Source organism: Haliaeetus leucocephalus, unplaced genomic scaffold (genome assembly GCF_000737465.1).
Source record: "Haliaeetus leucocephalus isolate CR32 unplaced genomic scaffold, Haliaeetus_leucocephalus-4.0 Scaffold340, whole genome shotgun sequence".
Taxonomy (NCBI): domain Eukaryota; kingdom Metazoa; phylum Chordata; class Aves; order Accipitriformes; family Accipitridae; genus Haliaeetus; species Haliaeetus leucocephalus.
This window is the reverse complement of record NW_010972776.1, coordinates 2,394,227-2,408,794: the sequence shown is the minus strand read 5'-3', so window position 1 is coordinate 2,408,794 and position 14,568 is coordinate 2,394,227. Positions and strand designations below refer to the sequence as shown.

At 44.0% G+C, this 14,568-nt stretch overlaps 1 protein-coding gene across 2 annotated transcripts in view; it reads right to left on the bottom strand.

Moving 5' to 3' along the window:
* SH3BGRL (SH3 domain binding glutamate-rich protein like) overlaps positions 1-14,568 on the bottom strand; it is a 36,723-nt gene that overhangs the window by 4,436 nt on the left and 17,719 nt on the right. The window contains exons 2-3 of one of the 2 annotated variants that reach the window (XM_010572405.1): positions 6,147-6,332; positions 2,793-2,873 (exon numbers count right to left, since the gene is read on the bottom strand). In XM_010572405.1, coding sequence (XP_010570707.1) covers positions 2,793-2,873; positions 6,147-6,332 — 267 coding nt within the window. Of the gene's footprint in view, positions 1-2,453; positions 2,874-6,146; positions 6,333-14,568 lie in introns of those variants that run through there. The other variant, XM_010572403.1, reaches the window with a different exon arrangement.

The following is a 14,568-nucleotide window of genomic DNA, read 5'->3' as shown; positions in this document are numbered from 1 at the left end:
TATCTGCCCAAGCGCCTAGCATCGCACTGCCTTTTAACTCAGGGGCGTGGGAACAGCCTCGCTTGGACCGCTGGCTCAGGTCTGCCCTGCTCCCGGACCGCGCTCTGCTCCTCTGGCTGCACGTCACGGGTCAAAGAGCAGAACTGGGACGTCACCGTGCAGTCATGCTGCTTGTGCGAGGGCATCCTATCCGTTCGTGGCAGAAAAGGCAAGTGAAGAATGAAGGAAAGATTAAAAAGAACTACAAAGCCTGGAAAAAACAAGGATGTTTGATATTCTCTAAAGGACAAGCAGTTCTTTGACCAGTAAGAAAGAGGAGATGGTTCCCTTGGCATTGTAACAACTCCATTAACCAGTCATGGGCACTACAGAAGTAACATCTAGGTTTTTTTTTTTTCCAGAAAGTGCAAGACAAAGTACTTCTCTTCAAAACAGGCAGTGGTAAGCTAGAGAGGATTCCTGGTATTTCCCTCATCCCCAGGAAAGTGGGTCCAAGTAACTCAGAGAACATGCTAACCTATTTCTCAAAGGTCAAAATCCATTTCCTTGGGCATGGTCCTGCAAATTACCTGGGAAAGGCTCAGCTTTTCAGATTTGGTACTACCCCTTCTTTCATAGTTTTCCTTATTTCTCCCTCAAGGCCCCTCACTCAGCATGCTCTCAGTCCCTAAATAATCACTCACAGCCTTTGACTCACAAAATCCTCTCCTTTTGAAACCCACCCATATTGCTTGAAGTAGGGATATTTAAGATAAATTGAATGCCAACCTTTCCCAGGGTTTGTAGGTCCAATTGTATTCTCGGTGCCCAAAGCACAAACCAAAGCACCAGGGCTCAGTAAATAGTTACTTGCATTTCCCATGCTCACTTCTGAGCCCTTCTTGTTTAGCATTAATATCGGACCTTTGTGTTCAGAGTCAACTAACTTTCCACATCTCTCATAATGACATTTACTGGAGGTTTGCTGTCAAGGTCCTCTCTTGCAATCGCACACAGGTTGTTCCCAGACTCCTTCCATCTTATGTAGCAACATACGCAGAGGCAATGTCATTAGCTACAGTATTATACCCAAGCTTCATGCAGCTATGCTGTAAATGCCAATTTCAGCATCTACAAATCAGTTTCTCCTCCTCAGCAGCAGGCAATCAGCTTGATTTGACATCATGTAATTGTGGGACAGATACCAAAAGTCAGACCAACAGCAGAATGCACTAAATACAAGGTCACTTACGCAAAGGTTATCTTCATCAGCTCAAACGCACCTCCCCAAGCTGTAGCAAGCAATATAAAAATTCAGCAGAGTACAACTGCATTGTATTTCTCCTTTTTAAAACTCACCTTTTCCTTAGGTGAGGACAGAATCAGAGCATCCCTTAGGACAGAATCAGAGCAACTAACAGCCATGCAGACTGCTTCTGCAACCTGGCAGGTTAAGCAAGCAGCAATGTTCATAAATGTTATAGAGACAGATGACCTGATTCATTACGGCAGCAACTGCTCTCCAGTACCATTGCGCTTCCCAGATCTCGGCTGCAAGGGGAAAAGCACGGGCTTTTCTGCATCCCGTGGTGTCAGGGCTGTTTTCTCACTTCTTGGCTCTGTCCTGCATACTCTTTTGTACAGCGCTGTGCAGATGTTCCAAGAAACTTCAATAAGATTTACCTGACTATCGCACTGTGTGCAGCTGGCCTTCTGACGCCAGTGACACATGATGCTGGGGCACGTATCACAGGTTTTGCTCTCTGCAATTCTCTGTACGAGGCAGAGTTTTTCCTCACTGCACCATTCACATTAGTGGAGCTACTGCTAGAAATTAGTTTGGCTCCCAAAACTGCTTCAGTCTGACCCACAACTTGTAATGCTCACTACTGATGGATCATCATCCACCTTTAAAATTAGGTGTCTTAGTGACACGCACAGCATGACTTCCAACTCTTACATGAATAAAGTTGAAAGGAACCATCGTGTTTATCCCCTGGAACAAGAAAGCTGGAAGTGACCTGGAGGATCCTGCTGCTGTCAAGTGAAACATATAAAGCAGGCTTGTCCTATCATATCAAAATCAAAAGGAGAATTCCAGCCCATTGCATCTGCAAAGCGGCAACCCAGTTTGTAATTGGCAAAGGAAAACAAGGCTTCAGATAACAAGCTGGAGGAAAAAATTACTCCGAAGCAAGACCATATTATTTCACAAACATAACTCTGGTTTCAAGGTATTTTCTAGTACAAAAATCTTATCAAAATTTCACATGAATTAAGTTTTTTCACTGAATTGAAATAATTCTTTGGTTTTGTGACAATTATTTTCACCTAGATTTCTTGTGCATTCTTCAGTGCAACTATTAACTACTCTTTCATTTGTTCCCAGAGTGTACGATAAAAAAAAAAAAAAAAAAATCCAATGGTAAGAGACAATTATTACTAGTGAAGAACTTGACCCAGCTCTTCTTTCCAAAGCAACAAAAGTTTTTCCATTAACTTCAAAAAGAGCACTGTGGCTCTGCAGTGAGGATACCGAAAGAGCATCTGTACCAAACACTGAGTTTTTTGGGTAGAAGGAGGGGGAGGCAGATGCCTCCAGGGAACACAGCATCCTCCAAATAAACCAGCACATAACAACAGTGTGTTGCTGTGATGTCGAAGACTGAAAGTTAGTCTCTGGAGACTGAGTATCAGACCAGCATGTATTGACTGGGGCAACCACAGAACACAAAAAACATCCTACTATAAGCAGAGAAGAACAAGGTGTAAAATACAGGTTGTGGTTTACTGTAAGAAATGTGCACACCTACCTTTGAACCAGGTGGCGCAGTCAAGCCTAAAAATGCATATACGGCATTGTTCTCTCGCGCTTCAAAGAAAGCTTCATAGTCCTTCACCGTGGGAGTCAGGGAGGGGTTGGAAACAAAAGCGAGAAGTATGAATTGTCTGAAATAATCACGGCTCAATTTGGTGTGTTACCCAACCCTCACCAAGCAAACTGCTTCCTGTGGCCGAATGCAAAATTCAGAGTGTCACCTTCGATATTTATCATTAGCACTAATACCATATAAACTGTACTGTCTGAAAAACGACAAGCTAGGAATTTCACTATCTGTAGCAACAAGATGCTGCTGTGAGGTGCTTCTGCCTTTCCCAGAGGGACAGCCTCCATAGCAAGGTAGTTGTTGTCACTGGTCTGGCATGGATGTCCCTCCTGCAGGAGCGGGCTGAGCCCATACCTTGTCATCTGAAACACTGATATCCCCAGCTGTCATTGCTAATTACTGATTAGTAATGGCAACCGTGCAACTACGCACATAACTCTTAAACCTGTTAAATTTAAACCTATAAACTGAGAGTACACCTTTTCCCATCACGTTTCCCATTAATGATTAGTCTATACAAATGAAGGAAATCAGGTGACACTGTTTGTTGTACTCATAGCACACTACAGTTGCTCTAAGTAAGCACACAGCCACTTCCCAGGACAATTAAGGTAAAAACAATGAAATAATAAAAGAAATACCAATGCTTCCTTCTCTGCCAATTTTTGTATTTGAGGCAGAATGCAGTGCTGTACAGAGTACAAACAACACAGCTTAGTTGTCTGCTAAGTTAGGAAAGAGCAAGCAGAAAGTCCACAGTGTGTCTCAGCAACAGCAGTTGCCAAACACTGACCAAATGAACCCAGATTTGTGCAAGTCCACCATTGTCCGAGTTACCACATACTTCCCTCACTCCGATTTCCAAACTCAGCACATATCTGTCCTATGACTTTCCTTCTCTCCCTTTTTAACTGAAGCAACAGTACCAGCTTCTTCCAGCTTTACTGGGGAATGTTTTGATACAGGAGTCCTGGCTGAGAAACCCAAGGCAAGGCAGCAGCTCAGAGCAGGCTCAGTCTTGGGCTGAAGTCAGGGAGAGAGCTGCCATTAAGGGCATGCTGCTTCGCATGTCTGTCTGTCTGGTAGGCAAAAGCCTAAGAAATAGCAAATGCTGCTTGAAAATAGCAGTGTCTTCAGAGCAGGGGCCGCTCTAAGAAGAGGCTGTTGCAGCTGGAACAGAAGAAAGTACAGGGAACAGAGGATAAAACTGCCTAGACATCAGGGATGTCAAATTATTGTTCGATCTGTACATGCAGCATTTGGGTGCTAGTTTGATAAAAATGTGTATGATTACGTTAAATCCTCCCTGAAGCCCTTCTGTTGACAATACTGGGACTGCTTGATAACAAAGGGGTTGTTTATCTTGCTAGTGCATAGTCTGGCAGTCTGCTTCATAGCATCTACCAGGAAAGGAATGCCTGTGACTAAAGAGCAGGGTTCATGCCAACTTGCACAGCATCTACAGTTACAGCCTTTCTGCTGTGCACAGACCAATAAAAGTCAATTTGCTCATTCCTCTGCCAGTTATGCTGCATCAGATGAAACAAACAGGGAAGTTCATGCTTGAGATGAATCAGATTAAGACATAAAGAGGTTCAAGTGTGTGGGCATAGAATTAACTTTTACCTTCCTGAAAGCTAAACTGTAGTAATTTGAATGCAGCTACACAAATTGACTGAACTTCAAAAGTTCAAAGTGACATCAACCAAAACTTTGGGGATGAAATAAACCCATAGCAAGAACTGGTCTGAAGCATCTATACCACTCTCCCCAAAACTACCGTATTCAGAACCATTGTGGGTTGCAGTTGGGAATACATTAGAAGCATCTCTGATAAGCAAGCATCCAGACCTAAGTGCATACAGCTTTTTCTCTTCCTGTCCCAGACCACTGCATAGTAAAGCCCTGTTTTGCTGCACAGCTGTAGCAATGCAGCAGAAATTTGGCAACATTTCACTGATAAAGGACAACTGCACAGTGATCAGCTTGCATCCTTAAACCTCGGTACACCAAGGGAGAAAGGTGATACTGTTGCAACTGCACTTCCTACTGGTACAGAAATATTTGCCTCTTTTGTTTGTTTGTTTTTAAAGACAGGTAACTGAACAGAGATTTTCAACTCTTTGTGACTAGCCCTTTCTCAGCTTTCAGCTGCACACAACTATTGATCATTACATTTGTCTCCCCAAACCAACCTTTTTCCACATCACAACCACAGTCAGTAACATTTTGAGAGCCAAGTGGTACATTAGCTCAGTGTGGATATTGTTTCAAGTTCCGCTTTTATTACAAGCAAGAAAAATTCCTGGCACATTGAGAATGATTCTTTCAGTAGCCACAGAATCGCCTTGCAAAGGTCCAGAACTGGCAGGTTCTGGCTTACAGACTTCGCAGGTCAGAACCAAACTGCAAAACAACTTCGAAACCAACACACAGCACCAGAGGAATGCATACTATGAGCTTTTTTCAGAAGATACTAAATTTTAAAAATAAAATTAACAGTTAATCTAATAATCATTCGAGCATGGCCTGCTGAGTAGAAGTGCTGCAGGGCAACTTACTTTTGGTCAAGCATTAAAATAATTACAAGTAGGAATGGTATTTGCAACATGAGTTTTCATCTATTCAAGGCGCTGGAGTAAGCGAACCGCAACAGCCTTCATTTTGCAAGCAGTACACAAAAACTGATCCCAAGAAGGATCAGAAAACTGATTTATGATCATGGCAGATATCACTTCATATAAGCACTTGTTTTGGAAGATGAACAGACTACAGAGCGATCTGGGCTCCACACATATTGGCAAACCCCACATAGAACAGCTCAGCTCTCTGAACTTGCTATAGAACATAAGGCTGGTGCAACAGTGCCAGATTTCTGTGAAGTGTTAGTTCACAATCATGGTGAATATGAGAATTAAAAAACCCTGTAAATTTTCAGAGCCATAAGAGGGGAAAAAACCCAGAGGGAAAAAAAAAATACATATATACACTGCAAGGTGGTGGTAGGCTTATTCAAGTAGCACAATGATCTGGGAATCAGGAGGTCCAAATTTTAATCTCTTCTCTATAATGGAACTGGAATATTCAAGAGTCAATTACTATTAAAAGCCCAAGAAGAGGGGTAAATGTCTAACACCTTCCACGCCCTTCACAGTTTGCATTCTTAAACATACAGCTGCTCAAGTCCTTCCCTGCTTAATACAACAGTGAAGCACAGACTATGGCAGAGAGTAAGAGGACTGGGACGAGAAGCAATGGAGACCTGGAGCCATTCCTTACCCCGAGGTACCGGCTGTCGTTGAAGAGCCGGGGTGGCAGGGGGTTCCCGCTTGCTGGCCGGCTGTCTTCAGGGACATTCTCACGCATCCATTTCCGATTCTCCTCATTGGCGGCGATATCCTTTTCCTCAAATTCAATTTTGTTGGCTTCCAAGAAACCTAACACATCTTGCTGCTGCTTTTTAATCTGTCACAAAAGAGGCGGGGGGGGGGGGAGAAAAAGCAAAAAAAAAAAAATCAGTCAAACCATTTTTTCTGCTGTGGATTATGCAATTCCAGGGTTCAATGCAGAAACAAGAGGGTGCAAAACAGGTTGAAAATGGAAGTGGTAAGAAAATTCTTAGAATAAAAAAGCATCTTCTAAAGAGTTATATCTGAGCCTTGACTTGGCTCCTACATAATTCAACAGGCTGAAGTCTAAAGACACTGTCCCTATATACATGTGAGTGTTGTGAACCTTAAAGGTCTCCAACCAAAAGCAAAGGTGCAAGCAGTGCCCTCACAGAGGCTGTGTTGGCTGGGTTTTACAATTAACTCAGGGGAATGTTGTTTTTTCAGGTGCAGTGAAGTTTGCTGGAGGGACATTTGAGGTACAACCTGCTTCCTCCGTGCCCCTGGAAGCACAGGTTAAACCCACCCTTCTCAGAGTCCAGGTTTTTGTCCTCCTCGTGTAGGCTGTGCACCTCACTGCATGGACTTCCCAACAGAGATCTCATCAAGTCGTCATTAACAGTAAGATCCCAAAGCAATTTTTGCTCATGTTTCTTTGGACAAAAAGAAAACCTCTTCCGCCGTGTTCTGGGTTTCAGAGGCAGCAGGTATGGTCTCTGGAGAGCTGTGACCCTGCATCCCCCATCCTTGCTCAACTTAAGGAGAAGTCTCGTGGGGCTGACTGCACAGGCTGGATGAGATCCCACACCTGATGCAGCCTGTCCTCTGTGTACTCGCACAGCACCCAAGTGAAAAGCAGGATCCGTGTGGCAAAGATTGTGCTGGCTTTTTACAGGAAAGGTGGTTTTTATTACTGTCATATATGAATTATTGACTTCCTGATACAGAGATGTTCTGCTTATGCTCTGTTCTTCCTCTGCATGACTTTACCACCATAAAGGAAATTGCAACCACACGCATCCTGGCAAACAATAAAAAAATGGGATTTAATGGGAAATTTGTTCTCTTCAAAACACTCCCTTCACTACAAAACCAGTCCAAGGTCCGGCTCTAACCTAATTAGCTCAGTGCAACAAAAGTGGCGCTTCATACAGATGTTGCGCTGCTTCTAATTCAGGTCAGCCACCCGCTTCCCCCAGCAGCCTCTCCATATACGGCGAAGGGAAAACAGGCAGCTCCGGGCCAGCAGCGCCGAGGTCAGGGCACAGCCAGCCGAGAGCCAAATACGGTGCCGGCACCCCCGGCACGCACAGCCCTGCACCCACGGGGCACGGAGCTGGCGGCAGCGTGCGAGGTCTTAGGGTAGGAAAAGCGGTGCCTGGAAGGGTGGAGTTTGGGAGAGCAGAGCTCGGCGTCTCCAAAGAGGAGACGGCCATGCCTTGGCAGTCTTTAAGCATCCGTCGACTCGTTCTTTAGCAGCTCCCTTTGGAGCCATCGCTGCCGGCTGTGTGACAATCCACAACAGGGAACCAGTCCAGGTTAAACTACATCTTGGGTGGGGTGCTTTGTTTTTAAAAGAAAATGGATAGATTGATCTCCCTCTGCATCCAGTCCAGTGTACCGCAAAGGGACCAGCCTGGCTCTCCCGATGGAAGAAAACTGTGCTCCCAGCTTCAGCGGGGAAGCCGCCTGCCCCAGGGCTGCAAGAGCCAATGTAATTCCTCCTAACATGTCTGCAGTGGAGCTGCTGAACTCGATTAGCGAGTACCGTACCCTTAAACAGAATAATATTGCTGGGCATTAGCTGATTTTCATCATGGCTAAAAATAAATAAAAATGGACAAGTTAATACCACCCCAAGGAAATAATTCATGTTACAGGCTGTATAGAAAAACATTCCTCAACAGACTCGAATCCACCGGTAAGAGATTTCTTTGCTTGCCTTTAGTAACAGGGGCCACAGCAGGAGGGAGCAGTCAGGGGAAGTTTTTCTCCACAGTGCCATACAGCTCAGAAAAAAGAAAAAAAAAAAAAGCAAGCACTTCCTTCATGAACTATTCCATAGGACTAAAATAAGGGAAAGGTCTTTGTAATTGTAAACTCTTCTGCCAGTGGTCAGTATCTAAGGCAACATACTGACCTGGGAATAAATGGAATTTTTTTTTCCCTGAAGAGCTTACGTTTTAATTAACCATTTCCCACCACTAGTAAATTACAGATCCAGCTAGTTTTCATTAGTCACAGGTCCTTAACTTGTCCAATATCTGCTGCTGAGTGAGAACACACCTTGAGATGTCCCAGAATTTTTAAGAAAAAAAAAGAAAACCAAGTTTTTACCCAATCTATTAAACTATACACTCTGCCATGTAAAACAAGAGCTCCGAGTTTGACAGTAATTAGCATTTTGATGTCCTGAGAAGTCTCTTTATTTTTTAAATAATTTTTACTATTAGATTGCCTCCTAGCCATACACACATCCTCACATTCCTCACAGCATCTCAGCTCAGTCTCACAGTGCAACCCCTTCACAGGCAGACTCTGCATATCCAGTCCTTTCATGCAGCACCCAGTCTGACAGGGCTGGACTATCTCAGCCATTAAGATGCTTCTTCAACAAGAAGAAAACGCCTCCGACTACCCTATGTTGCCATTATTTCATAGTGATGAACTTAAATAGAGTTTTCCTCTTAGACATATGTATGCAAAACACCTCACTGTACACTGCCACATTGCCTGTTTTGCTCTATTTTCGCTCATTCTTCCAGCTTACTGGAGCAAGGACAGTCTCTGCATTGTTTTTTCAGCTACAGGTAGCACAACCGGATCCCAAGTTCTCAATCACAGCTCTGAAGGGCTATCACAGCAGGCAACCCTCTCTGCTTCTTTATGAAAAACTAGCAAAGCTGGAAATTTATTTATTCTGCTAGAAAAGGCACCATGTGAAAGGCAAGCACAGCAGTTTGGTCTCTGTGCTGCTCTCAGTCTGTCTGTAGTCAAAGGAGGTAATTCTCTAAAGAACTGTAAAGAAAAGCAAGGAGCTGGTGTTGATGCATGAGTAATATTAGTTTGAAACCCTAGTTTTCTGGCCAAAGAAAAAAAACAAGTTGGAAGATTAAAAGGCAATGTCTTCCTCCCAGCTCCTCGACAAGTCTTCTGACCACGGTGACAAGCACTTACATGAGAGCATTAAACGCTCCAGAGAAACATGGCACCAACCACTGTGGAGAACAGACACCGAGCTGCCAGATAGTATTATTTTATGGGATTTTATTTAGAAAACTTCTATTAATCTCAGGCACTGGAATACCACTGGGAGGGAAGTGCCTAAAATAGAGCAAGAGACGCCTGCTGCTGCTTCAGGGTATTTTGTCTTACTCAAAAGGGCACACGCTCTCCTCAGGACAAGAGCCTGGAAGATGGTTCCTGCTGTCCATGTTTGGGAAGGAGCAAGGAGCCTTTCTTCAGGATGCGCCTGTCAACATGCAGCACTCGCTTCCCAAAAAAACCTCTCCCAGTTGCCTAACCAGGCATGGACACCAGCCAGTGCCTTTCCAGATACTGCACCTCATCCTACGCAAACAACTGTCATGTCTAAAGCTATTTTGGCCTGTTAGCTGCAGCTAACTGCAGTTTGCAAACACAAAAATCCTTGTTTATACTGAGTGCTCCTGACACATCTTGCAGGGCAGAGAGCACCAGCGGAGAGCCGGGAATGTGCATACAGTCAGCGCAGGAGCTGGGGAGCCAAGAGTAACACTGCTAAGGCAGGGTCCTGAGGCTGAGGGACCAGCACCGGAGACGCAGAAGGACTCACGGATAAGACAGAAAAGCACACGAATGACAGAGAAATCACGGACAGGGATGGGGAGACAACTGCAAGGAAGGAAAGAGGCTGCAGGCAGGAGCAGATGGAATGAGCAAAGTGGATGGAGACAGGGGGAAAATCCCAGGGGTGGAGGTGGCATGGAGACAGAGGGATGGAAGGAGAAGGGGTGGGGTGGGGAGCAGCAGAAGTCAGTACTGCCGAGAGGATGGGCCGCATCCTGCTGGAGCTCACCGCTGCCCTGCTTGGGGAAATAATGTCCCTGCGAAAGCCAGTTTTGTCCAAAGATTCCTTTACCCCCAATCCCCAGAAAAACACACCTGGTTTCTCAGCCTGAACACACTGACTCATTCTTCTCAGGGCATTCTTGTGGTAAAAACATCTAAAATTACTCAGGTGAGTGGAAACATTATACTTTTTGCTGACCTTCCTAAAATAATCTTGAAAGGAAACATGTAACTAAATGAATCTATTTTCACTTAGTTTTGGCTTTCAATGTCTGTTCCAGAGACAGAAATAGCCTTATGGCAAGTTATTGGTGGTTAAGCAAAGTCTCACCACCAAGCTGTAATCTTCTGCATACAAAATCCGCACAAGCGACATTAGTAGCTGATGCTTCCAACAGACTTTTTTTAAGATATCCTTGTGTATCAAGATTCTCTTCCTTTCCAGTTACAAGCCAGTCATGAAATATTAAGCTTTCAACAGAGCATGTGCTGAGTAACATTATGAAAATTGGTAGTTTAGGATTATGAACAAATATTGTCCCTCACTTGAATACACATCAGAAGTTAAATTTACTGTTCTAAGATCTAACTTGCATCAGTGGATGACGTCAGTAATGCAAGAGAAACCACATCAAAGCTGCCAAGAGTAGAGACAGGTGACATTTTCCAACAAATCGCAATCTGTCAAAAATGGAGCTTTAACCCCAAAGTGGGCAGAAAACTTTCCAGAAAATGCTGCAACATTTCAGACTCAGTATTTTTTTTCTCCTCCAAATCTTTACTCATTTGGAGAAAAAAAAAAAAAAAAAGAACGATAACAAACAGAAAGGAGGCAGGTGTGGTGCTACAGGACCTTGGCCCAGCAAGCAGGCAATACTCCATCCCCAGCACTGGTCAGGACTGTAAACTGGCTGTCCAACAGCCAGCCTCTCCTAGCACTACCCTGCTGCAAGGAAACAGTTGTTTTAAATGCTTTATTGAAATGAACTTCAAAGAAGTTTCTATCTTATTTGGTATACACAGGCATACACATACAACAGAATAGCCTAGTTTGCACTGCTGGCAGAGAGGGCTTTTTAAGTCTTGTTATTTTTTCAGTGTATCAATAAATTCCTTGTTGGACAATAGACATGTTTTGGAAATCTATTTATGGACCACTGGGACCCGAAGTAAGTTTACAGTTTGAGCACTGCTGTTTAGATCACACAACAAACTTCCCCGTGAGGATAACAAGGTGGCAGCTCTGCCATCCTAGCACTCGGCATGGGCCGTTCCTCACCATTTCTGTGGGTTCTGTGTCCTGACCTCCAAGCAGGGAAAACTCACAGATTTCCCCCCTCCGCCCCCCAAAGATGCAATTAAATGCCTCATACATTGTTGTGAGGATTTAGAAGAACTTTAAAGAGATGTCTTATAAACTTCCCAGTTTGTACCATCGCTTACTGCATCCAGCTCCTGCTGAACACATGGCCTGAGCTGCCTGTCCCACCTTCACAGCCAAGAGCCAGCACCAGGACAGCAGAGAAGCAACACCTTACAGCGGATCTAGATCTTACACACTTCTCAATTTAGTTTAAAGACAAAACCAGCTTTAAAAGGTTTTTTTTTTACCATTTCCAATTCCAGCCTTCTGGGTTCTAGATAAGGAAAAGCAACTACATCTTTAAAGCGGTTGTATTTTAAGCCACTGATGATTTTAAACAAGCTGTTTCATCATTAGAGGGGCAATTCTTTAAATCACAGGGGATATCTGCTTTGTGCAGAAAGGTGAAAAAGTTCAAATCCCCAGATGATGCTATTGTTTGTAGCCACACTTGTATCCATCAGTTCTTCAAATAGTTCAGTACCTTTTGAAGATTGATAAGCTCAAATTTAAACAGCTAATGGGAAAATTGCAGCTAAGAAATCTTTAGCAAACTCCAGTGGCAGCCAGCAGCACCATCCTTTCACTCACTGCAGCCGAGGTAAAAACACCCAGAAAGTGGTTTTCTTCAGAGGGAGCAGGGCAACACAAGGAATGCTGTGCTGCTGCCAAGACAAATTAACTTGCCACAGGGTGTCCCGCAGGCTGAGCTGCACACTGTGACTTTAGGGCTTGACCACCTCTGCTGCTGTGGCTGGCTAACACTATAGCAATTCACAGACACTTTTTAGAATTAAAAAAAAGCTGGCCTTTTTTTTTTTTCAATATTTCTCATCTAATCTCTAAAATGATAATGCCTTCCTCATGTGAGCTGCTAATGCAGAAGCTAATACTTGCAAATTAGCTGCAAAACACTTATAATTTCGCCTCCCAGTACAACATAATTTGTAGGAGTTAAACAGCATGGCAGCTCAGCTATGTATTTAAATGTCATGGATTCCTGATGGCCCCCTGATGGCCCCCCTAAGCTTATTCTCTGCCCCCAGGACACTACAGCAGGACTCCCTTCAGACTCAAAAGACCTCTGAGCAGGCTTGATCCTGGCCTCTGTTACTGTAATATTCAAGGAGCCATTTTTTTTGTCTAAAGTGGTTTTGTTGTTTTTATGAACAAGCCAGATTTCCCCCCACCCCCCATATTAGCTTAAAATTCAGAGGCGCCAGTTCTGGTGGTGCTGGTGGCCACTATCCACTGAAAATGGTGGTCAAAGGGTGCGAAGCTTGTAGACACCTACAGCAATGACCTTCTTGATCAGAGCTTTGCAGGCTGTCTCAGGTGTCTCCGAGTGATTCATGTCTCACTCTTTCTTCTCTCTGCCTGGTAGAACATCTACCTATTTTTAGGTCTGGGCAATTATCATTACAGAACTCAAACCACTTCTTTGTTCTGGCTATTTTAAGCCAAGCATTACACATAGTAATGTCATCATTCTCTCTTTCAATGCTTGGTTTCTGGTCTGTAAGGAATGAGATTGAGGACAAACACAGCAAAACCACCATGAACTTATGTGACCTAAATCAAACACAGGAGGCTGGAAAAGCTTTTTTTTTTTTGCAGAAATTAGGCAGCGTCCAGATGGGCTCCATATGTACTTACTCTCTCCCTCCAGGGCCCTTTGGGAAAGCCCATGGCATATCAACATGTATCCTGCTCAGCTGCTACAGCAGCCCTATCATGATGTGGTTTGCCCCCAACAGCTTAAAGGTTGTTTATTTGGACACGGTTCTCGCCACCGGGCACCCACCACTGGGCTGCATTAGCACCACGTGCCAGCCTGAGACGTAGGACAGGAGGGAATGGGCTCCAGCTCACCACGAGAGCGGCAACCCCATTCCCGTTTCTCACATGTGGTTCTGGAAGACGCTTTTTAAAAGCAGGAAAAAGTCCTGGGGTGAAAGGGCGCAAAAGGACCACCACTCAAGAGCAAGGTTGGGGGAAAAATCCAGGCTTCTGAAAGGTTTTCGAAATCTAACTTGGAGGTTGCATCATGTCTGGAAGCACATGGTCTGGCTGCAGTGGGGCTTTATCCAGGCATAAGGTACCACACCACAGATCAGATTTTGCAGCACAAGCCAAAAATACAGCTAGAACAAAGGACAGAGTCTGTACTTCCCAAAACAAGACCACAACTTGCTCCAGAAACCGTAGGAAGTTACATAAATGGAAAAGCCGATTCGTGAGAACAAAAATAAAAGCTTCTCTTATGGATTATAATGCCATTATAAGTACACTCATTCAGTAATGCAAGGCCTAAAAATTTTTTAAATCCCACACCAACAAAACCCAAGACAAAAGACCCTAGTGCATTCAACAAGGTTTTTTTTGTACCAGAAGAACCAAACACGAAAGTTAATGTCACCTCCCTGTACTAAAGTCCTGGGGATCCGGATTCTCAATGGAGCCCAAGGCCCTTACGGACCCAGCTCCCGCTCACTTTTATTTACTCTTTGACACAGACTGCAAAGAGAATAAAATCCTCCAGTGGGAGTTTGGCTTTTAGTCCCTTTAGCCTGCTTTGGAAAGTTCAGCCAGTAACACAGGCCTAGCTCCTCTGTTAAGTACAGCCCAGTCAAGCAGCCTGCTGAGCAAGTTCCTAATTGCTATGTCGCTAACTTGCCAGTGAAGTTCAAGGAATTAGTCAAGAAAAAATAAAAACCCTTTTCTCTATTGCTCCAAAGGAAAGAATAAAGTAATATAATCATCATTTGGAAGATACTAATTTAGAAAACTAATCTCAGTCTTATTCTGTTCAGAAGCACAGGAGAACACTAAATACAGGATCTCACGTATTCACTTATGCTGTGAAATAGCATCAAGAGTTGAAGTAACCCACGCAGGC